This window comes from Ambystoma mexicanum, chromosome 1p (assembly GCF_040938575.1).
Source record: "Ambystoma mexicanum isolate Mex_15411 chromosome 1p, UKY_AmexF1_1, whole genome shotgun sequence".
In the NCBI taxonomy this organism is placed as follows: domain Eukaryota; kingdom Metazoa; phylum Chordata; class Amphibia; order Caudata; family Ambystomatidae; genus Ambystoma; species Ambystoma mexicanum.
Window position 1 is genome coordinate 183,255,100 of NC_090921.1, and position 21,559 is coordinate 183,276,658.

The window sequence follows — 21,559 nt, forward strand, 5'->3', positions numbered from 1 at the left end:
TCAGGATGTTCGAGCCGTTGGCTTCCCTTCCCCATGTTTTCACGGAATAAGGCGGCACACTCCAGCTTAGCACAGTCTCCGACTTCTCTAGCACGAGGATGCAGTTCAAAACCCCAACATCATGGCCTTCTGTACCATGGCCACATTATCATTGTCATTTAGTTTCAATATATATGTAAGCGTGTCTATGCTGTGTGATTAATTGTATATATATGTGCATTTTTCTAGATCTATGTGATGCCAATATCGAATCACTTAGAAGGCTGTGTTTGAAGAAATGTCTTGTCCTGATGATGGCCACTACAACTGTATTCTATATGGACACTTGAGAAACTGTCCCATATGAGCATTGGCCGAAACATGTCGACACTTTAAATCTCAGCAAATGCTAAATTTCTCGCTATTTTGCAACATTTTTGTACCAGGAAGTGAAGGTGTATTATTTCATCTCGCCTGTATTTGTTTCTCCTTAAGGCTTTTTGTCACCTGGAGCCTTGCCTTATATAATTGTTTGACACTAATTTTACATTTCTTCTATTTGTGTCTTTTCACTTGACTTGTATGTGATTGATGCGCTTACTTGTAGTTTTTTAATGTTTTAGATTGTGAATTAAAATGTTTTCGCTTATATGCCTCTCTCCCTTCTACCCTTGGTTTTTTGTGCTATTGACAAAAATTCTTTTTGCTGTTATATAACCATATGTATGTGTGACTAACATTGTATCCAACCTTGCTCTGTATGAGGGTAGTGAGGGGTAAGCAACTCCTTAGCACCAGGCCTCTGGTACTTTTTCTCTCCACTTTATGTTAATTTAACCCGATTGTGAGTTTGCTCCCCCGAAAACAAAAAATATTGGGTTTTGGCCTTATTTGCTAATACACTTTTTGGACAGCCCTTGGCTGGAAGGCCTCATTGATAGGCTATTTATCTATGCTTGAGAGAGACACACATGGTACGCAGTGTCTAAGATCAAGATGGATAGCATCAATATTTTGACATTCTCTGAAGAACATTACCAGAGACTGATGACTTTACCCACGGTAGTGGCCACAGATACAATCAATGCCTTTCCAGTCGCCAATACTGACGATCTGGATCTATTGTTACAAAAAAAGAAAAAATTGATCCGTACGGAATCTCACGGACAGATGATGCTAGCCTATTTAAAAGCGGGCATAATACCCGAAGGATTACAAGTTAAAAATATCCCAAGGGTATTTTTAGACAACACCAAATTTAAAGGACAATTTAGCGCTGTTGGCAATAAATGCTCACGTGACTATTTGATTTTGATCATCGATACCTCGGCAGAAGAGTCCACCAAACAAAAACTGGAAATTGAAACTCTTGAAAATAAGATGAAAGGTGACAACCTCATAAAAGACATTAAAGAAAAACTCACTAAAATTGAAGAAGAAATAGTGAAATTTAAAAAGTTCACTCTAGATAAAAAAATTTGGAAATATAAAAAAGATACGGAAACTATAAGGAAACTATTACGTACCCATATTTGGTGGCCTCCTTTTATGAGGATCAAAACAAACAGGCACAAAGCAGAAATAGAACGACAGGTCGCCCGAGGAATAAATATGTGAGTTTCTCAAACACTTCCAATACCACTTCAAGTAGCGACTCAGACAACCCCGCAACCTCGAATGAGCCTAACCCTAATAATCAACCTTTTTTTCGAGGGCGAGGGAGGAAACCACGTCAGTGGCAACAGGGGCCTCCACGGATGCAAACCCGCAATTGGAGGGGTCCTCCCCAGAATTGGTGATTCCCATCTTTAATTTATCAAACCATAGTCTCACTGAGGCAGAAATATCGGTCCTGAAAAATGGAATGAGTTTCGTCCCTACCACCATAGCCCAAGACTTTGACACTCAGGTTGAATTACACAAATTCTTTCGCCTGATTCGTTTAAAATACTTCTTCAAAGATGGCCTGACTTCTACTAAAGCACCTAGTATTACTGGCCTTAAAGCTCCTTCACACTTCACTCCCTCTAATGCTATGGTTAGGCCGGCTATTTTAGCATTTGAAAATAAGATCTTAGAAAAAACAAAACATCTTTTGAAAGATAAAAACCATCATAGAGACAATCTGAGCAATAGTGAACGGCTGGCCCTTGATGCTCTACAAAAGAACACAATGTTTCTAATAAAACCCGCTGATAAAGGCGGAGGCATTGTTCTTTGGGATACTACACTGTATTCCACAGAAGTGATGCTCCAATTGAACAACCCCGTCTTCTATCGTAGACTCAATCATGATCCTACAGCCTCCATCGGTGAAGAAATCAAAAGCCTGATGGACCATGCTCTACATGAAGAATGGATTGATCAGGATGAACATCAGTTTCTCATAAAAACATCACCTGTCACTCCTGCATTTTATCTTCTTCCCAAGGTTCACAAAAATGAATGCGTTCCACCCGGAAGACCCATTGTATCAGCCATTAACTCGATTCTAGAGCCACTTTCCATTTATGCAGACTGGTTCCTCAGACCCTTTGTGCTACACATGAACTCCTATGTAAAGGACACCACCAGTATGATTAATCTTGTCTCTGAGATCTACCTCAACACCACCGATCTTCTAGTTACCCTGGACGTGACGTCCCTTTATACAAGCATCCCACAAGGAGAATGCTTGAAAATTATGGAGATGTTCTTGAATCGACGGACTGATACATTGTTAAAAGTACCCACACCATTCATTATGGAATGTATTAGAATCGCCCTGACAGAAAATTTCTTCTTATATGAAGGTACCTTCTATAAACAAATCCATGGTACAAGTATGGGGGCCACTTTTGCGCCAGATTTGGCCAATTTATTCATGGATCATTTTGAAAACACATCCATCTACCATCCATCCAATCCTTTCAATAAAGATATTCTAAAATGGTGCCGTTACATAGACGACGTGTTCATGATCTGGCAAGGGGATCTCCCCCGCCTGCACGTTTTCCTAGAATGGCTCAACAATCATAACCCATACATTAAATTCACTATGACGTCCAACTCTACCACCATTCCTTTTCTGGATCTTCTTATTTCAAAAACTGAAGAGGGTACTCTCAGCACGACCCTGTTCCGTAAACCCACTGACAAGAACACCCTTCTCATATACAATAGCTTTCACCCTCGGAGTTTACGTGAGAATCTACCTATTGGGCAATTCCTGAGACTCAGAAGAAACTGCACTGATCTCGAAGATTTCACTAGAGCAAGTAGAGCTTTAAAACAGCGCTTGTCTGCTAGGGGGTATCCTCAAAAATGCATCAATCGAGCATATAAAAGAGCTAAATATGCTAACAGAGCTAGATGCCTCCAGCACGAACCCTCGATAAAAGAGGACAGGATTACATGTGTTAGCACGTTTAGCCCCATTAGCAATGCCTTGCGTAAAGTGATTAAACAACAATGGCATATCTTGACTACGGAAGACTTCAGCCCCAAACAACCTAGGTTTGCCTTTAAGCGCCAAAAAAACGTTAGAGATTGGTTGGTCCACACTTACCCTGCCATACGTCCTTTTTCATCACAATCCACTTTGTGGAATCTTCCCCCAGTAGTGGGCCACTTTAAATGTGGCCACTGCTCAGTTTGCGATTTAACAGACAATTATAAGTCTATTGACCTGAATGGCAAAGTTTGGAATTTAAGATCATTCTCCAACTGCGCTTCAGAGTGGCTTATATACGGAATAAAATGCCCGTGTAATCTACTGTACATAGGAAAAACTAGCCGTACAGTTCGACTCAGAATCTGTGAACACAGGTCATGCCTGAAGAATAAAACTGAGAACAAACCTTTGGTCTCTCATTTTATCACAGCTAAGCACCATTATACGGATTTCAAATGGTTTGTGATTCAAAAAATATCCCCTTTACCGAGAGGAGGAAATAGAGATCTGTCTCTGAGCCGCGCTGAACAAAGACTAATATATACTCTGAACACGGTCAATCGGGGGCTCAATTCCTCGGTGGAATGGAATAATCTGATCACGTGATGTAGTCAGAATCTCGCAGATAACACACTTTCTTGACCTGCTAGACCCCCTGGGCTCTGGGATTTTTGTGTCATCCATCACCCCATAGGCTGGTGAGGTTTTGACGCCCATACGCCGTGATTTTAATTCGAGCGCCGCGTTTCATTAGATCGCATATTAGTAGGTCTGCTTCACATGCGCATACATACTTTTTGAATAGGACGTTTTTGAGATAAAATTTTCCCTCTATGACACCCCCTCCATCGTTGCCACTCCTTTGAAGTGGATATTTGACATGCTGTGCACGCATTTCCCTGGAACTTTGGCAAATTTGGACAAGAGCGTTTCAATGCATCCTTGTGTAGGAGGTGGGTGTACGCACTGCACCTTTAAAGAACAAAGTCTTTACCTGTCGTCACGTGATTTATACACGTATTTAAATTCTCCTTCCGCACTGCCGCTCCGACCATCTGGTACACAGCGGCGGTGACGAGAGGCTTTCCCTTCTGCTTTCTGCAGTATGTTAAGGTAAGCGTGGGTTCCCCATCGCGCCCAGAGTTACTCGCTCGACTCGCATCGAGCTGCCAAGTCTAACTGGTTTCCTTCTTGTATTGTGCAGAATTTTGACTGACTTATTGTCAAATCACTTTGGACTCACTTGGCAATAGATGTATGTGATTATGCAACGCTGATACAATCGCGCCTGCCGCTCGCTAAAAATCACCAGGGACTTTGTTCCGTGTAAACAAAGGTACGCTTTTTTGACATGTCCTTTGGAAGGGTTATGTGTCTCTCCGTAACAAACAATTTTGTTGTCTTTTTTAACTATAGAGGATTTGTCTACGCATGCGACACACTTGTTCTTATTGCTCTGCATCATTTAGATGAGAAATACTTAAGCAATTATGCTAGAGTCCGCCTTCATTTAGTTTTTCTCGGGCTGGGCTAAAAAGAAAATAAGTTCATCTGACAATGTTTTCTAGCTTGATGTTTCTACCGTTACCTTGGTTCAACTTTAGATACTGGTAGAAATTATATTATAAATAGTCTTGGGTTTAGAATGGCACAAAATGGAATTAATGTCCTGTTATCTTTCACTCATGTAGAGCACACTATGAATCCTCCTACCGATGATTGAAGTAACCATACCGTGCTACATTTCTGTTTGCGCAAGAGTCATTGTTTGTCTCTTTTCTTTATCACACCCTATACAGTAGCTATTGGTAAGGGTTGGATCCACATACTTTTTTATGTCATATAATGTTATGTTTTTATCGTAAGACGTTCTGGGCATGATGCTCAGCATGTATTCGAATTTGGTTTGTTTATGTGGCACAATTGAAGGATTTAAAAGTTTTGTCAGGCTATTCCATCAGCCGACATAGGGTATGTCCAAATACTAGAGGCCACATTATCATTGTCATTTAGTTTCAATATATATGTAAGCGTGTCTATGCTGTGTGATTAATTGTATATATATGTGCATTTTTCTAGATCTATGTGATGCCAATATCGAATCACTTAGAAGGCTGTGTTTGAAGAAATGTCTTGTCCTGATGATGGCCACTACAACTGTATTCTATATGGACACTTGAGAAACTGTCCCATATGAGCACTGGCCAAAACATGTCGACACTTTAAATCTCAGCAAATGCTAAATTTCTCGCTATTTTGCAACATTTTTGTACCAGGAAGTGAAGGTGTATTATTTCATCTCGCCTGTATTTGTTTCTCCTTAAGGCTTTTTGTCACCTGGAGCCTTGCCTTATATAATTGTTTGACACTAATTTTACATTTCTTCTATTTGTGTCTTTTCACTTGACTTGTATGTGATTGATGTGCTTACTTGTAGTTTTTTAATGTTTTAGATTGTGAATTAAATTTTTTTCGCTTATATGCCTCTCTCCCTTCTACCCTTGGTTTTTTGTGCTATTGACAAAAATTCTTTTTGCTGTTATATAACCATATGTATGTGTGACTAACATTGTATCCAACCTTGCTCTGTATGAGGGTAGTGAGGGGTAAGCAACTCCTTAGCACCAGGCCTCTGGTACTTTTTCTCTCCACTTTATGTTAATTTAACCCGATTGTGAGTTTGCTCCCCCGAAAACAAAAAATATTGGGTTTTGGCCTTTTTTGCTAATACACTTCTGTACCAAAGTCTCATTGCCATTCAAGGTCTCTTCTTTCAGAGGGCCTGATGCAATAAACAAATAATAAAGATCCTTTCCTTTCAGGATTCTCTAACGCACACCTTTCTCAGGCGATTTACTGTTCACCTCGGATCCCCCTTTGCCGGGCTCAGATCTACTTTAACACAAACTTTGTATTTCAAATGTACACAATTTTCTTAGGATTTTCTCGTATCCATTTTCTCGAATGACTCACGGTTCTTTCCGGATCCCCCTATGCCGGGATTAGATCCATTCTTACAAAATATCTTCAATCAGTCTCCCTCTGCCGGGTTTAGACCAATTTATCTATTGTACCACACACTTTCTTTACCACAAAGCTTTCAATTGATCTCCCTCTACTGGGCTCGGACCAATTTATCCACTTTGCCATCAACATCTTCAATTGATATCCCTCTGCTGGGCTTGGACCAATTTATTCTCTTTGCCATCAACTTCTTTTATTGTATCAACATCGAAGACTTTCGATTGTGCACAGGATTTTGACTGACCCCTTGCAGGAGCACTTCGATTCACAATCCTTTGCAACACTTTCACTTTCATAAACTCTCAGCTGTAGATCTTACAGAGACCTTCGACTGAGCATGCACTCGGTGCTGGACCACTCTGTCAAAGGTATGGTATATCTTGGTTTCGTCATGCATCTGCCGTTATATTTTTACTCGCATTGCTTATCGCACAGGTTTCATACAATGTCTGTTTCAGCGCTCGCCATACAATGTTGCTGCTTGCAACCTTGGCTACAACACAGACCGGTCTTTTATCAGTCTCCCCAACTCACCAGCTGTGTTGATTTCACTGACGCTGCTTTCTTGTTGGAGCCAAGGACAGTACCACAGCAGCTGGCGATTCTCGCTGCCTTGATTATCAAAGTGGGAGGGCCCCGGGTACCTCCGACACTCAATGCATGACTACTCAGCCTGGATTCCTGGTCTTACGCTTCCTATTCTCAAGGTTTCGGGAAAGTAATGGGTCCTTGTCGAAAAGGTCAAGGAAACTTCCCTCCTTGTGATCCCCTTCGGTTTCGCCATCTTCCTACGTGTTTTAAACTGCCATCTAGCAACTGTTGTTTCCTTGTGTGGCTATGCCTCGCTAAGAGTTTGCTCCGCCTTTTATCCGTGTGGGGAAGTGTAATGGAAGTCAGGTGTGCATGATGGTCAGTAATTTCCGGACCACTGCATTGCGACAAGTCGGGTATATGGCTCAGGTGTTAAGTCTGTTTTGTCTCCTAGTGGGCTCTCCGTGAGAAAGTGTTTGTGTTGTGAAAGGGGGGGTTGAGTTCCTAAGTATCCTAACTGGTAGGATGGAGTAAAGGTGTTACAGGGAAGGGGATACCACGTCTCACCATCCAGTGTCCCACTCCCACTCCTCAAAGACCCCTCACCCAGGTAATCCTCCCACACTGGTCCACCCACAGGAACTGGATCCAAAAGCGATGGCCATATCCTGGCCACTTGGAGGACAGATCCCCGGGGACTAGCGGGTGAGACACCTTCTGGTTTCTCACACTTGGTTTCAATTTACTGCATTACTTATTTTCATTTATTGATTTAAATCATTGAATCCATTTTAAGAATCTATGGTGACTGTATATATGCTTATCATTGAGTGTTATGTAAAATTATCACCTGCTTATTCAATTTTTAGTGTGTGGTTGTCAACCTCCGGAATCTCGGTAGGTTTATCTATGATGTTAACTACCTCCTTGGCTTCCTCCTCACCTGAGTCTTCTGGCGAAGTGTCGTGGCGGAATACCTTTTTTCCAGTCTTCTTCTTTTTTGAGAAGAGGTATGGTCGTCCGCGGTGGGAAGCCACCCTGATTCCCTGCCAAGCAGGGAAGCAAGAGGCTTCCTTCCCGCAGGGACCGGGTAAAGAGGGAAAAAGGCGGATGCCTAAAAAAACCCTCAGAGAACAAAGTCACGATCCTGTAGCTTTTAGAGAGCGAAGTGCAGCAATTCAGTAGACCCGATGTAAGAAGCAGAATGGCTGGATCGAGGGTCTTGAGCAGGCGATGGAAAGCGAAGCAGGTCCTTGGAAGAATCCAGTAGTGAAAAATGAAGGAGTAGGGGAGGACAAGGGGCACAGAGAAAACCAGAAAGTGGCGGAGCGCCACGGAAGGGAAAGAAACAAAGAAGGCGAACGGCGAAGTGACGCCGACTGGAGATCAAAGGGTAGCAAATATGGAACGAGGAAAAACACAACGGAGCAAGCAACTCGGAAAGAAACAAAGTTGCAACGCACCGAACCCGGAAGTGGGCGGTGCTTAAATAGTGAAGCCGGGAAAATGAAAAGGAAAGACTAGAGCGGCAACCTGGGAAAGGAACAGGGAAAAGCAATGGATGACCTAATGGCGCCGCCAACGCCAGGCGTTCCATAGCCTCCACCGGCGACTAGACGCCGGCGGCATGACAGTATGCCCCCTTCCAATGGGATACCTCCCCGGCTTGCCTGGGAAGAGACGGTGAAACCTCTGAACTAAAGACGGGGCATGGACATGGGAGACAGGTTCCCAGGAATCCTCAGAATGGGGGTAACCTTTCCAATGGATAAGGTATTCCAGGCGCCCACCCCGAAAGCGGGAGTCTAATATGGAGGCCACCTCGTACTCTTCCGGGGGTAGGGTAACCGGAGACGGAACCGCCGGAATGGAGCGGTGATAGGGATCTGGCCTAAACTCCCTCAAGAGAGAGGAATGAAAAACAGGGTGTAAGCGGTTCATGTGTTTGGGCAAAGAAAGCCGATAGGCAACTGGGTTGATCCTACGCAGGATGGGAAACGGGCCCAGGAATCTGGGAGACAACTTAGAGGGGTGAAGCCAAAGTGGGAGGTATTTAGTGGATAACCACACTTTGGTTCCCTTCTGCCAAGTGGGGGAAGGCAAGCGCTTGGGGTTAGTCTGGTTACAATAGCGCTGACTACTTGCCCGAAGACTATTGATGGCAGACATATGGGCTTCTTGCAAAGAGAGGAGAAGGGAGTCTACAGAAGGGACCGTAGAAGGGACAAGAGAAAAGAAAGGAGTGAAACTGGGATGATACCCATAAGAACAGTAGAAAGGGCTAAGACCAGTGGCACTGTGAACAGCGTTATTGTAGGCAAACTCTGCAGTCGAGAGTAAACTAACCCAATTGTCCTGCTGGTTGTTGGTGAAGCAACGTAGATATTGCTCAAGAGTAGCGTTTGTCCTTTCTGTTTGACCATTGGTCTGGGGATGGAAACCAGACGATAGTGAACGCTCAATCCCCAGTCTCTTACAAAGTTCTCTCCAGAAGTGTGACGTATATTGGGATCCTCTGTCTGAGATTATCTTACTGGGGATTCCATGTAAACGGAAGATCTCTCTTGCAAACACGGTTGCCATCTCTGCTGCTGTGGGTAACCCAGCCAAGGGTGTAAAGTGGGCCATTTTAGAGAAACAATCGACCGTGACCATGATACAGGAACATCCCTCTGAAGCGGGCAGTTCTACGATGAAATCTGTGGAGATAATACTCCAGGGTCTCTTCGGTATCTCGCTCTGCTGTAGGTAACCAATGGGTCACTGGGTAGAATGCTTGGGTAGAAGGCTATGGAACGCCTGGCGTTGGCGGCGCCATTAGGTCATCCATTGCTTTTCCCTGTTCCTTTCCCAGGTTGCCGCTCTAGTCTTTCCTTTTCATTTTCCCGGCTTCACTATTTAAGCACTGCCCACTTCCGAGTTCGGTGCGTTGCAACTTTGTTTCTTTCCGAGTTGCTTGCTCCGTTGTGTTTTTCCTCGTTCCATATTTGCTACCCTTTGATCTCCAGTCGGCGTCACTTCGCCGTTCGCCTTCTTTGTTTCTTTCCCTTCCGTGGCGCTCCGCCACTTTCTGGTTTTCTCTGTGCCCCTTGTCCTCCCCTACTCCTTCATTTTTCACTACTGGATTCTTCCAAGGACCTGCTTCGCTTTCCATCGCCTGCTCAAGACCCTCGATCCAGCCATTCTGCTTCTTACATCGGGTCTACTGAATTGCTGCACTTCGCTCTCTAAAAGCTCCAGGATCGTGACTTTGTTCTCCAAGGGTTTTTTTAGGCATCCGCCTTTTTCCCTCTTTACCCGGTACCTGCGGGAAGGAAGCCTCTTGCTTCCCTGCTTGGCAGGGAATCAGGGTGGCTTCCCACCGCGGACGACCATACCTCTTCTCAAAAAAGAAGAAGACTGGAAAATAGGTATTCCGCCACGACACTTCGCCAGAAGACTCAGGTGAGGAGGAAGCCAAGGAGGTAGTTAACATCATAGATAAACCTACCGAGGTTCCGGAGGTTGACAGTTTGCAACGCCAACAGTTAAGAACCATGGCCTCACCTGAGCAGGTGCAAGAACTGCTAACTGCTGTACATAACCTCACTCAAGAGTTACAGGCAGTAAAGACGGAGAACACTACCCTTAGACAGAGGTTGGACCGCTTTGAGCAGTCACGCAGTGATCTCCCCCCTATGCCATTATCCTGTGGCAAATACGACGGAACACCTAACAAATTTAAGGAATTCATGGAGGCTTGCGTGATCTATTTCACATTTAGACCTCAGTCTTACGCCTCAGACCAAGCCCGCATAGGGTTCCTCATTTCCAATTTGACCGGGAATGCCCTGGCTTGGGCAGCCCCTTTGGTAACCAGTGCCAGTCCTCTTCTTCAGGATTATGCTGGATTTACCGCCCAGTTCAAACTTGCGTTTGAACAACAAGAGACTACCTTAATAGCCAGTGAACAGCTACTGGATATCCGTCAGGGAAGCATGGACCTTTTGTCTTATATTTCCCGATTTAAAAGGGTGGCGGCTGATGCGGGTTGGCAAGAGAATGCCCAATACACAATCTTTCGTCGAGGCCTCAGAGAAGACCTTAAGGATGAACTTGCTAGGGTTAGCCGCCCTTCTACACTCACGGAGCTTTGGGCCACGGTACACCAGCTCGACTTTCGGTTATCGGAAAGACGGTCTGAGCGGCGGAGACAACGTGGTTTTCCCGTTACCTCTAACCCGGCTACGTCCTGTTCCGTTCCCTCGGGTTCGGTAAGAGACGAGCCCATGCAGATCGGAACTACCAGGGGACCGCTTGCCCCCGAAGAACGGAAGCGGCGCAGAGACCTCAATCTGTGCATGTACTGCGGTTGCAACACCCATGTTCTGAGGGACTGTTCGGACGTACCTCCCCGCAGGTCAGGAAACGCCATACCTCGGAACTAGTAGGGACCAGTTACCGAGGGGGCTATCCTGGTCCCTATGTCTCTTTGTCCATAACTCCTACCATCAACTCCTCCGAAGACAATCGGCTCATGGTCATTGCAGTCCAGTTGAACCACCTACATCAGACATTCGAGGTCCTAGCTCTATTAGACTGTGGAGCAGCTGGATGTTTTATGGACGTCGTCTGGGCTGACAAGACTGGTATCAGTCGTCTGGAGAAGGAGGAAGATCAAAAGGTTGAGGGCGTTGATGGTACACCGCTAAGCTCCGGTCTTATCACTCATGCCACCGCACCCATGATCATGAAGGTTCTCCATCATACTGAGACCATCCAATTCGACTTGATTCGAGCTGCTCACTTCCCTGTCATCCTGGGGGTTTCCTGGCTCCGGAAACATAACCCTAAGATTGATTGGACCAAGAACCAACTGTCTTTTTCTTCTAGCTTTTGCAAGAAGTCTTGCTCAATACAATCCGTGGCTGCAACTATCCATACTCTTCCGGACCCTCTTACTCTGACTGATGTTCGATCCGTGAACAATATTCCTAAGGAGTGTCTTCATTATCCGGAGGTCTTTGAGGGAGAAGGACCTCAAGAACTACCCCCACATCGACCCGAAGATTGCCATATCACCTTGGTTCGCAATGCAGTGGTTCCGTTTGGCCGCATGTTTTCTCTTTCACTCAAGGAGAAGAGAGTTCTCAAGGACTACCTGGACTCAAATTTACAACACGGTCTCATTCAACATTCCCATTCGCCTGCGGGGGCATCTTTGTTTTTTGTTCCGAAAAAAGGTACAGATGAATTAAGACCGTGTATTGATTACCGGGGCCTAAATCAAGTTACAGTAAGAGACCGTTATCCCATGCCTCTCATGAAGGATATCCTAGAGGCGGTGCAGGGAGCATGGATCTTCACTAAGATCGACTTTCGAAGAGCCTACCATCTTTTACGCATCCATCCTGGGGACGAATGGAAGACTGCGGTCCGGACTCCGTTCGGTCATTACGAGTATCGAGTAATGCCGTTCGGTTTGGTTAATGCTCCATCTATCTTTCAGCGTTTTATGGACAGAACATTCTCTGATCTTCTTTTTCATAGTGTCATAATCTACCTGGATGATATCTTGATATTCTCAAAAACCGCACAGATCCATAGCACTCATCTCATTCAAGTTCTTAAAAGGCTACAGGACCACCATCTCAAGGTCAATGTAGAGAAGTGTGTCTTTGGCGTTTCTCAGGTGATCTACCTTGGGTTTATTCTTTCTGCGGAAGGCATCCGCATGGATCCAACTAAGACCGAAGCTATTTTGCATTGGCCTACTCCGGAATCTGTTAAGGACATCCAAAGGTTCCTTGGGCTTGCGAATTTCTATCGCAAATTCATTCAGGGATTCTCGGAGACGGTTCTCCCTATTACTAGTCTACTCAAGAAGACGTCCAAACCTTTTTCCTGGACTCAAGACGCTGATCAAGCCTTCTTATTGTTAAAGGAGAAGTTTTGTTCTGCACCCATCCTTCGGCAACCCGACCAAGGATTAAGATTCATTGTTGAGACCGATGCCTCGTCAGCTGCCTTGGGTGCAGTCCTCTTACAGGAACATGCTGGTCTTGAATACCCAATAGCCTATCTTTCCAAAACTTTGAACGAAAGTCAATCACATTACTCTGTTATTGAGAAGGAACTTCTGGCCATGAAGACGGCTTGCGAAGAATGGCGTCATCTGCTACAGGGAGGAACACACCCTTTTGAAATAAGGACGGATCACAAGAACCTCAAAGTCCTACAAAATATGGAGTGCGTCAATTCACGTCAGGCCCGTTGGGCCCATTTCTTCTCCCAGTACGACTTTCTATTGACCTATCTCCCGGGATCTAAGAATATTCTAGCAGATGCACTCTCTCGGAGGCCATGTTCCGGTGTAACGAACAGGGAACTTCCCAGTTTACTGCTAACTGACGTAAGATTCATATATACCGTAGATGCCTTTTTGGAGAAGGTACGTAAAGGCACACCATCTGAGGGAATTTCTCATACCATTCCTCACTCAGATGACATCTCCATACAGGATGGCCTGGGATTCAAGCAACATCGTCTCTACCTACCTGATTCCCAGACTCGACGCACCGCACTAGGATGGTGTCATGACGATCTTGTGGCTGGTCACCGAGGGGCGAAGAACACTCTGGAACTTCTTCGGCGGAGTTTTTGGTGGCCAGATATGTCGAAAGAGGTGGACTTGTATGTCCGCTCTTGCCCTGTATGCATGAGAGTGGTTTGGGCCTAAAATAAATATTGTTTTTTTGTAGACTCTTGTCTAAATTGAATTATTGTGTGCTTCACTGTCTATTGTGGAACCCTGAACCCACTCACACTCTCCTGAGAATAGCCTTAACTGCTCTTCATTGTTTCCTTGATTGCGTTTTGGTTAATGTGATGAATCTGGACAATTCGTCCCTTCCCACCCCAGAGTGGAGCCACTCTCTTTGAGGCTAAGCAGGTGAGCCTGATACACAAGATCCTCTATAGGAGTCTGGGCAAGTGGAACCTCACTGGGAGTGACTCCCCCCTTGGAGACAAGGATTCCCATTCCAGAACAAACCTCCCAGTTCAAACCACTTTGTCTGCATATAAGGATGTGGAAAAGACTAATATCCCCTGCAACAACTATATTCAACAAAGATCCTTCTTTTCATGTATTGGCTACAGGTAATGTGGAACACAGCCTGAACGCCATAGTCAGCGAAGGAGGACAGCATTCTGCTTATTGTGGTGACGTGTATAAGAGAGGAAACACTTACAGGGGAAATGGGGCTAGTTGACGTCCTGGAAGGGTGGAGCCACACTAGACCGCGGAGTCAGTGGCAGCAAGGAGGGCAAGCAAGCTTCGAGCCAAATGCCTGAGAGTTGGCATTCTACCCGACCAAGGAACCGAGGTCAGAGAGGGAGTACAGACAGGAAGACCTGCATCTCATCTGGTGGCACAACCACGAACGAGCTGTGGTGGGCTGATAGTCTGGTAACGGCACCAAGACCAGATGAAATGGGGAGCCTGAGTCCATGAGCTCTGCACACGTCAGACTGTAGCTACAGAGACAAGTGGAAATGTGGAAATCCTATAGGGTTATGGGAGCCTGAGTAATGCGATAAAGACACAAATATTGTGATTAACGGTTGTGAAAGCCATCAAGGTTACGGGAGCCTCAGAAACTGGAGTTTGCAAATACCCTATGAAAAGGGGATTGTACAAAGCACGAATATTGAGAACAACAACTGGGAAAGCTATCAAGGTGAATTAAGGCTGAGAAAGCAACATAAGGTACAGAACTCTGATAGGACAGAGGGAACAGCCGCTTTATATGAAACAACTTGGGTAAAAGAAAATAACCTACATAAGGAATCTGGAAGGAATGGAAATGTTCACAACAAGAGACCGTTTTCTTTGTTAACAGGACCAAGTGACACCCTAACCTGATACAAAGACTGGGAAGAATATCCTGTGGCAAAAAAAGGAACTTTGGGTTAACCCAAGAACGAACCAAATACAAATTGGGTCAGGCAGACCCCCATTGAGGCTAATGCACAAAACCTACCATTTCCTTTTAGTTAGACATTTTTCTTGTTAGTTGGATAGGATTCGGACTGAAGAACTTTATTTTGGACTTCAAAGCACACCCTTAGCTTTTGTTTTGTTAGTCAGAGAACACCCTCATAGCGATAGGGGTAGTTTAGAGTCCTTTTTATTCACCACACTAAATTCTCAGAGTTCCCCTGTTTCAGTAGAACTAGGGTGGCCTTCTAAACAGGCCAGTTTCTATAAATCCATTTTAACCGAGGTGAACATCAACAAAATGTTCCTTCCTTCCTACCTGAGTTTCTGAACAAGTTCTTCAGAAATTGGCAGTAGGAACTCACCTCTTTAGGCAAAAATGAACTTCGGCTAGTCAGTTGGATCACACAGGGTTCCGGCTCCATAAAAACTAAAGGAATGAAGGAACAAACATTTGGTAACAGTGACATCGTAATTTTTCAGGAAACCTGGCTTGTCAATTCTTTGCAGATTGAGGGGTTTACAATTTACCATCAATCAGCACAACAAAAAGCAAAAGGCAGCCCGTCAGGGGGCCTAATGATCGCATGATTGGGATCTTAAAATGACAAACGGTTCAAGTGAGGGGGATGTTCTGCCAGCGACAACTTGGCAGCGGCGTGATTCATCCTCCACAGCTGACTATAATTATCTGTCATCAGTCTTATTTCAGTGCTGCTCCTTGCTAAGTATTAAGCAAGAGGGTGCAAGCGATCATGCGCAGTTGGAACTGGTGCTTTCTGATTTGACCATTACACATATGGAAAGACTTAAACAAGCAATAACATTGAAAAAAGGGAAAATCAGGCTATCCAAACATAAAAATGAAGGTAATTGGCTAAATGAGAAACTATTAAGTATTGATGATTTAGCCCTAGAAGAAAATTGTCAGCCCTTAAAATTCATAGAGTTTATATGGTCTGTTAATTCACCTTGCCCAGTGACATCAGGGTAGCAAGTCTCCCATCGTCATGTATTTGATGAATAAACTTGGGAGAGAAAAAGGTCCCTTAGACAAAGGCTCAGAAATTTGAAGAAAATATCTCTGAACACTGAACATTATAGAACGGAAGCTAAGAAATAAACAAATGAGTTCAAACACTGGTCTAAACGACAAAAGATGCTGCGCCTCCAAAAAGATGGAGAGCTGATGCTAAGTGCAGTTTGTAAAAATAATTTGGGAAACGTCCGGTCAATCATTAATCGACTTGAAGTACACTATCATAATGCTCAATGCAACCGTGTAGCTGAATCTAAGTGGATAGAATATCTTTCATATCATTTTGAGAATCCCAATGCTAACATCCTGAGTAAAGGAGTAGAGGAATCATGGTTCTTGAACTTCGATGAACAAGAAATAGCAGCGCTCGTAATCAAATCATCTACGTCCAAAGCAGCTGGCCCAAATGGGCTGACCTATCAAGTCCTAGAAAATAATATGGAACTTTGGTCCAAACTGTTGAATTTGCCCTTTATGGACATCCTGAAGAGGAAAGTGTTTGCAGACCCCTGGAAAACAGCTGTAGTTATCCCATTTTTTAAGGGCGGCGATCTAGTGAACCAGGCAAATTATCGCCCAATTCCCCTCCTTGATATTAAGAGTAAACTATTTATGAAATTGCTGTTAAAATATCTGGAAAGATGCGTTGAAGAAGCAGGTTTTTTATCTAAACTTCAGGCAGGATTTCAGAGGGGTCTTTCGACCGCGCTCAATGGGTTAGCTCTGAACATCATGAGTGAGAAAGCTAGAGGAAAGGGAGAAACACCAATGTATGGGCCCTGGGTAGATTTCTAAAGGTAAATAGATCTCGTCTGTGGAATAAGCTATCGAGCTGGGGAATCCCAGAACGTATCCTGGCAATGCTTGTAGAGTTACATAGAGACACTACATTGAGATTGAGATTAGATGAGCAGGGTCACTTGTCCAAGTTTATCAAGGTGGAAAGAGGAGTTAGACAGGGGTGCATGGGGGCCCCCCTTTTTTTAACCTCTATCTGGCAGACATGGGAACATCACTGGAGTCATCAGCGCTGCCCAGCCCCATTAGAGTCATCAGCACTGGCCAGCCCAAAAATCTATGATAGTAAAATCTGTTGGCTTGCTTATGCTGATGACATTGTCTTACTTGACAAACTAGCAATGGGGTTACAACGCCTCCTGGATAAGCTGGGTGGCTATGCCAAACTTAATGGTCTCGTAATCGAACCAGAGAAATAAAAAATGGTGGTATTCAGAGAAACAGGAAAGAAGGTACACCATCTACAATGGGCACTGGATAGCCAAATAATATTGAGAGTGGAAGAAGTGATCTATCTGGGTTATGTGACTTATGCATCCTCATCGATTGAGAAGGTCGAATCGGAAGTTGATGGAAAAATCATGCAGTTGGTATCCCAAATGAAGAAAATCTCCAGTAAATATTGTTAATTCTCACTGGTCACCCTAATTGAATATTATGTGGCCAAGGTAGTCCGAGTGGTTTTTATTTGGGTTAGAGGCTAAACCCTTACTCTGGAGGACAAACTGGCAAAAATGGGAGGGACTAATATGGAAGCGGGTCCTTGACTTGCCGCAAGGCCTTTCTACCTCGTGCTTAAGATATGAACTGATCGTCCTCATTTGACATTGTGTTATTTTTCGAGCCTGTGAATGCTCCATTTAGTCACCCATTGTGGGTGCGCCATGTCGTTGTTTTGCCTACTAGCCGTACCAAGATGGCTGTGCTTGCCTGCTATGCACCGGAGTGCTAGGGCTGGTGGGTGCATGGGGCCCAGGAATGGCCTTGGCCCTCTACTTCTTGACCAATGAGGAGGCCGTCAGGCTTAGCCGGCCCTCCTCCAAAGGCCCGATCCTGGCCTCATACAATGCGTTCTCCCATCTCTGCTCCCTTTCACATGCCACGGCCGCCGGAGGGGATGTTGCTCCTTTCTCCCTCCTTCCACTTGACGCCATCGCAGTGCACTGGGTGCACTTCCATTCCACTGGCATGCCCCCCTGGGACTTAGCGAGCGGCGCACTTTGTGTGCAGAAAAATGAAACCTAGGTAGATCATTGTTAAAATGGACTTGATGATCTTCCTCATTTGACATTGGGTTATTTTTCGAGCCTTTGAACACTCCATTTCGTCACCTACTGTTTGTGACCTATGCATCAAAAACTTCTGCCGCCCTTCAAGACAGGGTTTTCTTCAGCTCGATGCCACCACACACCCTATATTGACCTTACGCACTACACAATGTTGCCACCCGATATGATAGGGTTGTGTATCATGTCTGTGCCAACTAGCCTATCATGACTTTGCATTGTATTATGTTGCCTCCCGTTTAAGATTGGAGTTGTGTATCATATCTGTGCCACCTAACCTTTTATGACTTTGCATTGTATTATGTTGCCACCCTTTTAAGATGGGGGTTGTGTATCATGCTTGTGCCGCCAAACCTATAATGACCTTGCATTGTATAATGTTGCCACTCTCCCAAGCTGGGGGTTGTGCGTCATGTATGTACCACAAAACCTTACATGACTCTGTACTGTATTATGATGCTGCCCTTCAAGATGGGGCTCTGCATCTTGTCTGTGCCACCTACATTGTCCTTAGGCATTATGTGCTACTGCTGCCCCCCTAACTGGATCCGGCAAACTGTATAACTATGCCAGCACTTATTGTCACTAAGTCTGTTTTTTCACACGCTCTTATGTAACCAAGTAAGCCTTTTAACAGTGCCACGATGCCAGAGGGCAGTTGTGCGCTTTACAAATGCAAATAAGTCTTTGGGTTCCTTAGTGGATTGGAAACTGGTTTCTCTCTTTCGGTCAATTACAACTTCTTGACCACATACACTATATGCAGACATCAAAGAGCACCTTGATCACTCCAAATCCTCTATATTATCTGCTATGGATAGGAGGGCTAATATAATGCTCTCAATATAACGGATGGACTGGATTACCACAATTGATGCCATGCATGGAGCTGCCCTAGCAAACTCGCTCTCAGTGTTAGATAAGAAACTGGGAAGTTTGCCAAGATATCTCGAAAAATTCTCTGAGTGGAGAGCTAGACATCATTTTCTTAGAATTCACTTGAACCTGGCACACACTGGAGAGGTTCTCTCGAAATGGGTCCAGGGGGAAGTTGCTAAAAAACTGTGTGTATTTTGTGAAAATCCTGAGAAGCAGACGTTAAAGCATCTCCTAATGGAGTGTGAGGGTACTTGGTCCACAAGAGTAGTTCTCCTCCAAAAATTTGTGGATAGATCCGATGGCTTTTTAACAGAAATGTTTTAAGAGAGGATGGTATCTGGTCATGAGACAGGCTTGACAATAAAAGTTATACAAGTTCTTGAAAACATCAAAATTATCACTTAAAACTAGACCTTTTCTCCCTCGTTGTTTGCACTTTTTTCCTTTTCTGTCTTGTCCTCCTGGACTTAGGTTGGGCTGAACAATATGTTTTATTCTTGTAATTTTACTTTCCAGTTGATAATTACGTAATATTTTATTTGTTTATTCTCCTTTGTACATTTTTATACTAAGTTACAGTTGTTTAAACGTGTACATTGAAGTAGAATTATATTATTTGAATTGAAATAGATTTTATTGTTTTTCTTGGTTTTGTAAATGGTTCCTGGGAACCATATTTAAAAAAAAATCAATTTTAACAGTCGAATATTGATATGGGCAGGATAGAGAGGGAGATGGCATACCACAGTCTGTTGGGAACGCTTGGGGGATGGGACCGGGAGCTACGGAGTGTTCTCTCCCCTGTGCGCACGTTCATTAGGGTATGGTAGAGGGCGACCGCGCACAAGGAACAACATTTTCCCTTCCTGACGCTTCTTCCCCTGGACTGTAGTAGGCTGTGGCGTGTGGCGGCTGGCAGAGATCTGGGACGGCTGGTGGGGGGGAGGAACACTAGATGCTTTATATGTGGAGGACAGGGCAATCGGACCCATCAGTATTTTCTGGAATTCGCCACACTGATGGCAGGGGTGAGGGAGGCCAGGGAGAGGTTTCTGAGAAAGCCCCATACTCACGCGATGACGTGACTCTTATACAACTGATAGAGGGGGTGGAGAGTGTTCTGGAACTTTATGCGGCTAATTGAGAGGAATGTGACACCACGACAGCAGGGCTCCAAACGAAACGGGAAACAGACATGGAGGAACAACTTAGTGACAGTGAGTGGACAAGGGTCTTTGAGCATACGAAATGGGTATCTCGGAACGCCAAATTTGAATAGATACAGTATAAAATAGTCCAGAGGGTATATAGCACGCCGTTGAGGGTAGCCAAGATGGTGGTGGGGGGCGGACCCATTCTGTTGGAGGAGCAGAAAGGAGGTTGGGACCTTCTTGCACATGTGGTGGGGGTGCAAGCGGGTGGTGGGTATCTGGATTGACACCTGCTATGAGTTGTCTATATTAATTGGGTTATGCATGCAATCTTCGATCAAACACGAAGGGCAAGCGCAAGAAGGGGTTGGCTAGAGCCATGGCGCTGGGTCTGTTACTGGCCAGAAGGACAGTAGTGCTCGCCTGGAAGGCACAGAATGGCCCCAACATGGGAGATTGGCGTAGGAAATGGTGTAAGTGGGTGAGAGCCGAAATGGATATGAGTGTTCAGCTGTGTCACGGGGAGGGCATGGAGGCTTGCTACACAATGTGGCATGAGGTGTGGGATAATCTGGACTTGAAGGGTCGGCTGGTTGTTACTGCTGGAATCCATTGAGGGCATATGATGGAGCGGGAGGAGGGAGGGACAGGCTGTGGGGAGGGGAGCGGACCAGAGGGATTGTTGCATTAAAGAAATGTTTTTCCCTGGGGTGGTGTTGTCACTGATGGAGGGGGAATTAATGCAGAGGTATGTACCTGTATGACAAGTGTCTGTTTGCATTTCAGAAAAATGTAAAAAAAGAAGTTTAAAAAAAGAATAATCTGTCAAATACCACTGTCATGGAGTGAAAAAACTCAGGTCTTGACTGCGGGGCAAATGGACGGCCGACCACGGCAGACCCTTTCGACGAAACTCTTAGATGATATTGGCTTCATCGTGGTCGCGCTTGAGGGCGTAGGACCTGATGTGGTCACCTCCGCGCCATAGCCTCCAGGCGTAACTGGTGCCTGAGCAGCCTGTGTCTTCGAGACCTAAGCCATACCCGTCAGAGCTTTTTGGAAGAGCTGTAACATATGATCTTTAAACGCCTTCCACTCTTCTCTCAAGGCACCCGTAGAGGGGAAGGACTTATCCCGCTTCTCTGATGAACCATAGTCGTGACTCTACTGGCGTCACCTCTTCTTTTTGTGGGAGGACAAATAGTGCACCCCACTTCGAGAATACAAGCACTTTTTTACCTTTTTCCAGTGCCTTTGCTCCTTCTCTGGCATGGGACCTTGGTGTCAGTGCCCGATAACCAGATGGTCGATAGCGCTAGTGACTTCGACGGAGGACACCCAAATGCCAATTTCAGCAACCGTTCCCTGATGACCTTCAAATTCATTTGCTGACAGGCACTGCACTGCTCGATGTCATGTTCCTTCCTGAGATGCTGTGTGGGTCTCTGATGGACATCT

General features: G+C 44.9%; 2 protein-coding genes across 2 annotated transcripts in view; one reads left to right on the plus strand and one right to left on the minus strand.

Moving 5' to 3' along the window:
• LOC138567785 (uncharacterized) overlaps positions 1 to 5,834 on the plus strand; it is an 82,564-nt gene extending 76,730 nt beyond the window's left edge. The window contains exon 2 of the mRNA XM_069646277.1: positions 229 to 5,834. Coding sequence (XP_069502378.1) covers positions 1,844 to 4,018 — 2,175 coding nt within the window. The 5' untranslated portion in view covers positions 229 to 1,843 and the 3' untranslated portion in view covers positions 4,019 to 5,834. The remainder of the gene's footprint in view (positions 1 to 228) is intronic.
• DNAH2 (dynein axonemal heavy chain 2) overlaps positions 1 to 21,559 on the minus strand; it is a 3,498,763-nt gene that overhangs the window by 1,275,767 nt on the left and 2,201,437 nt on the right. The gene's annotated exons all lie outside the window — the stretch shown is intronic.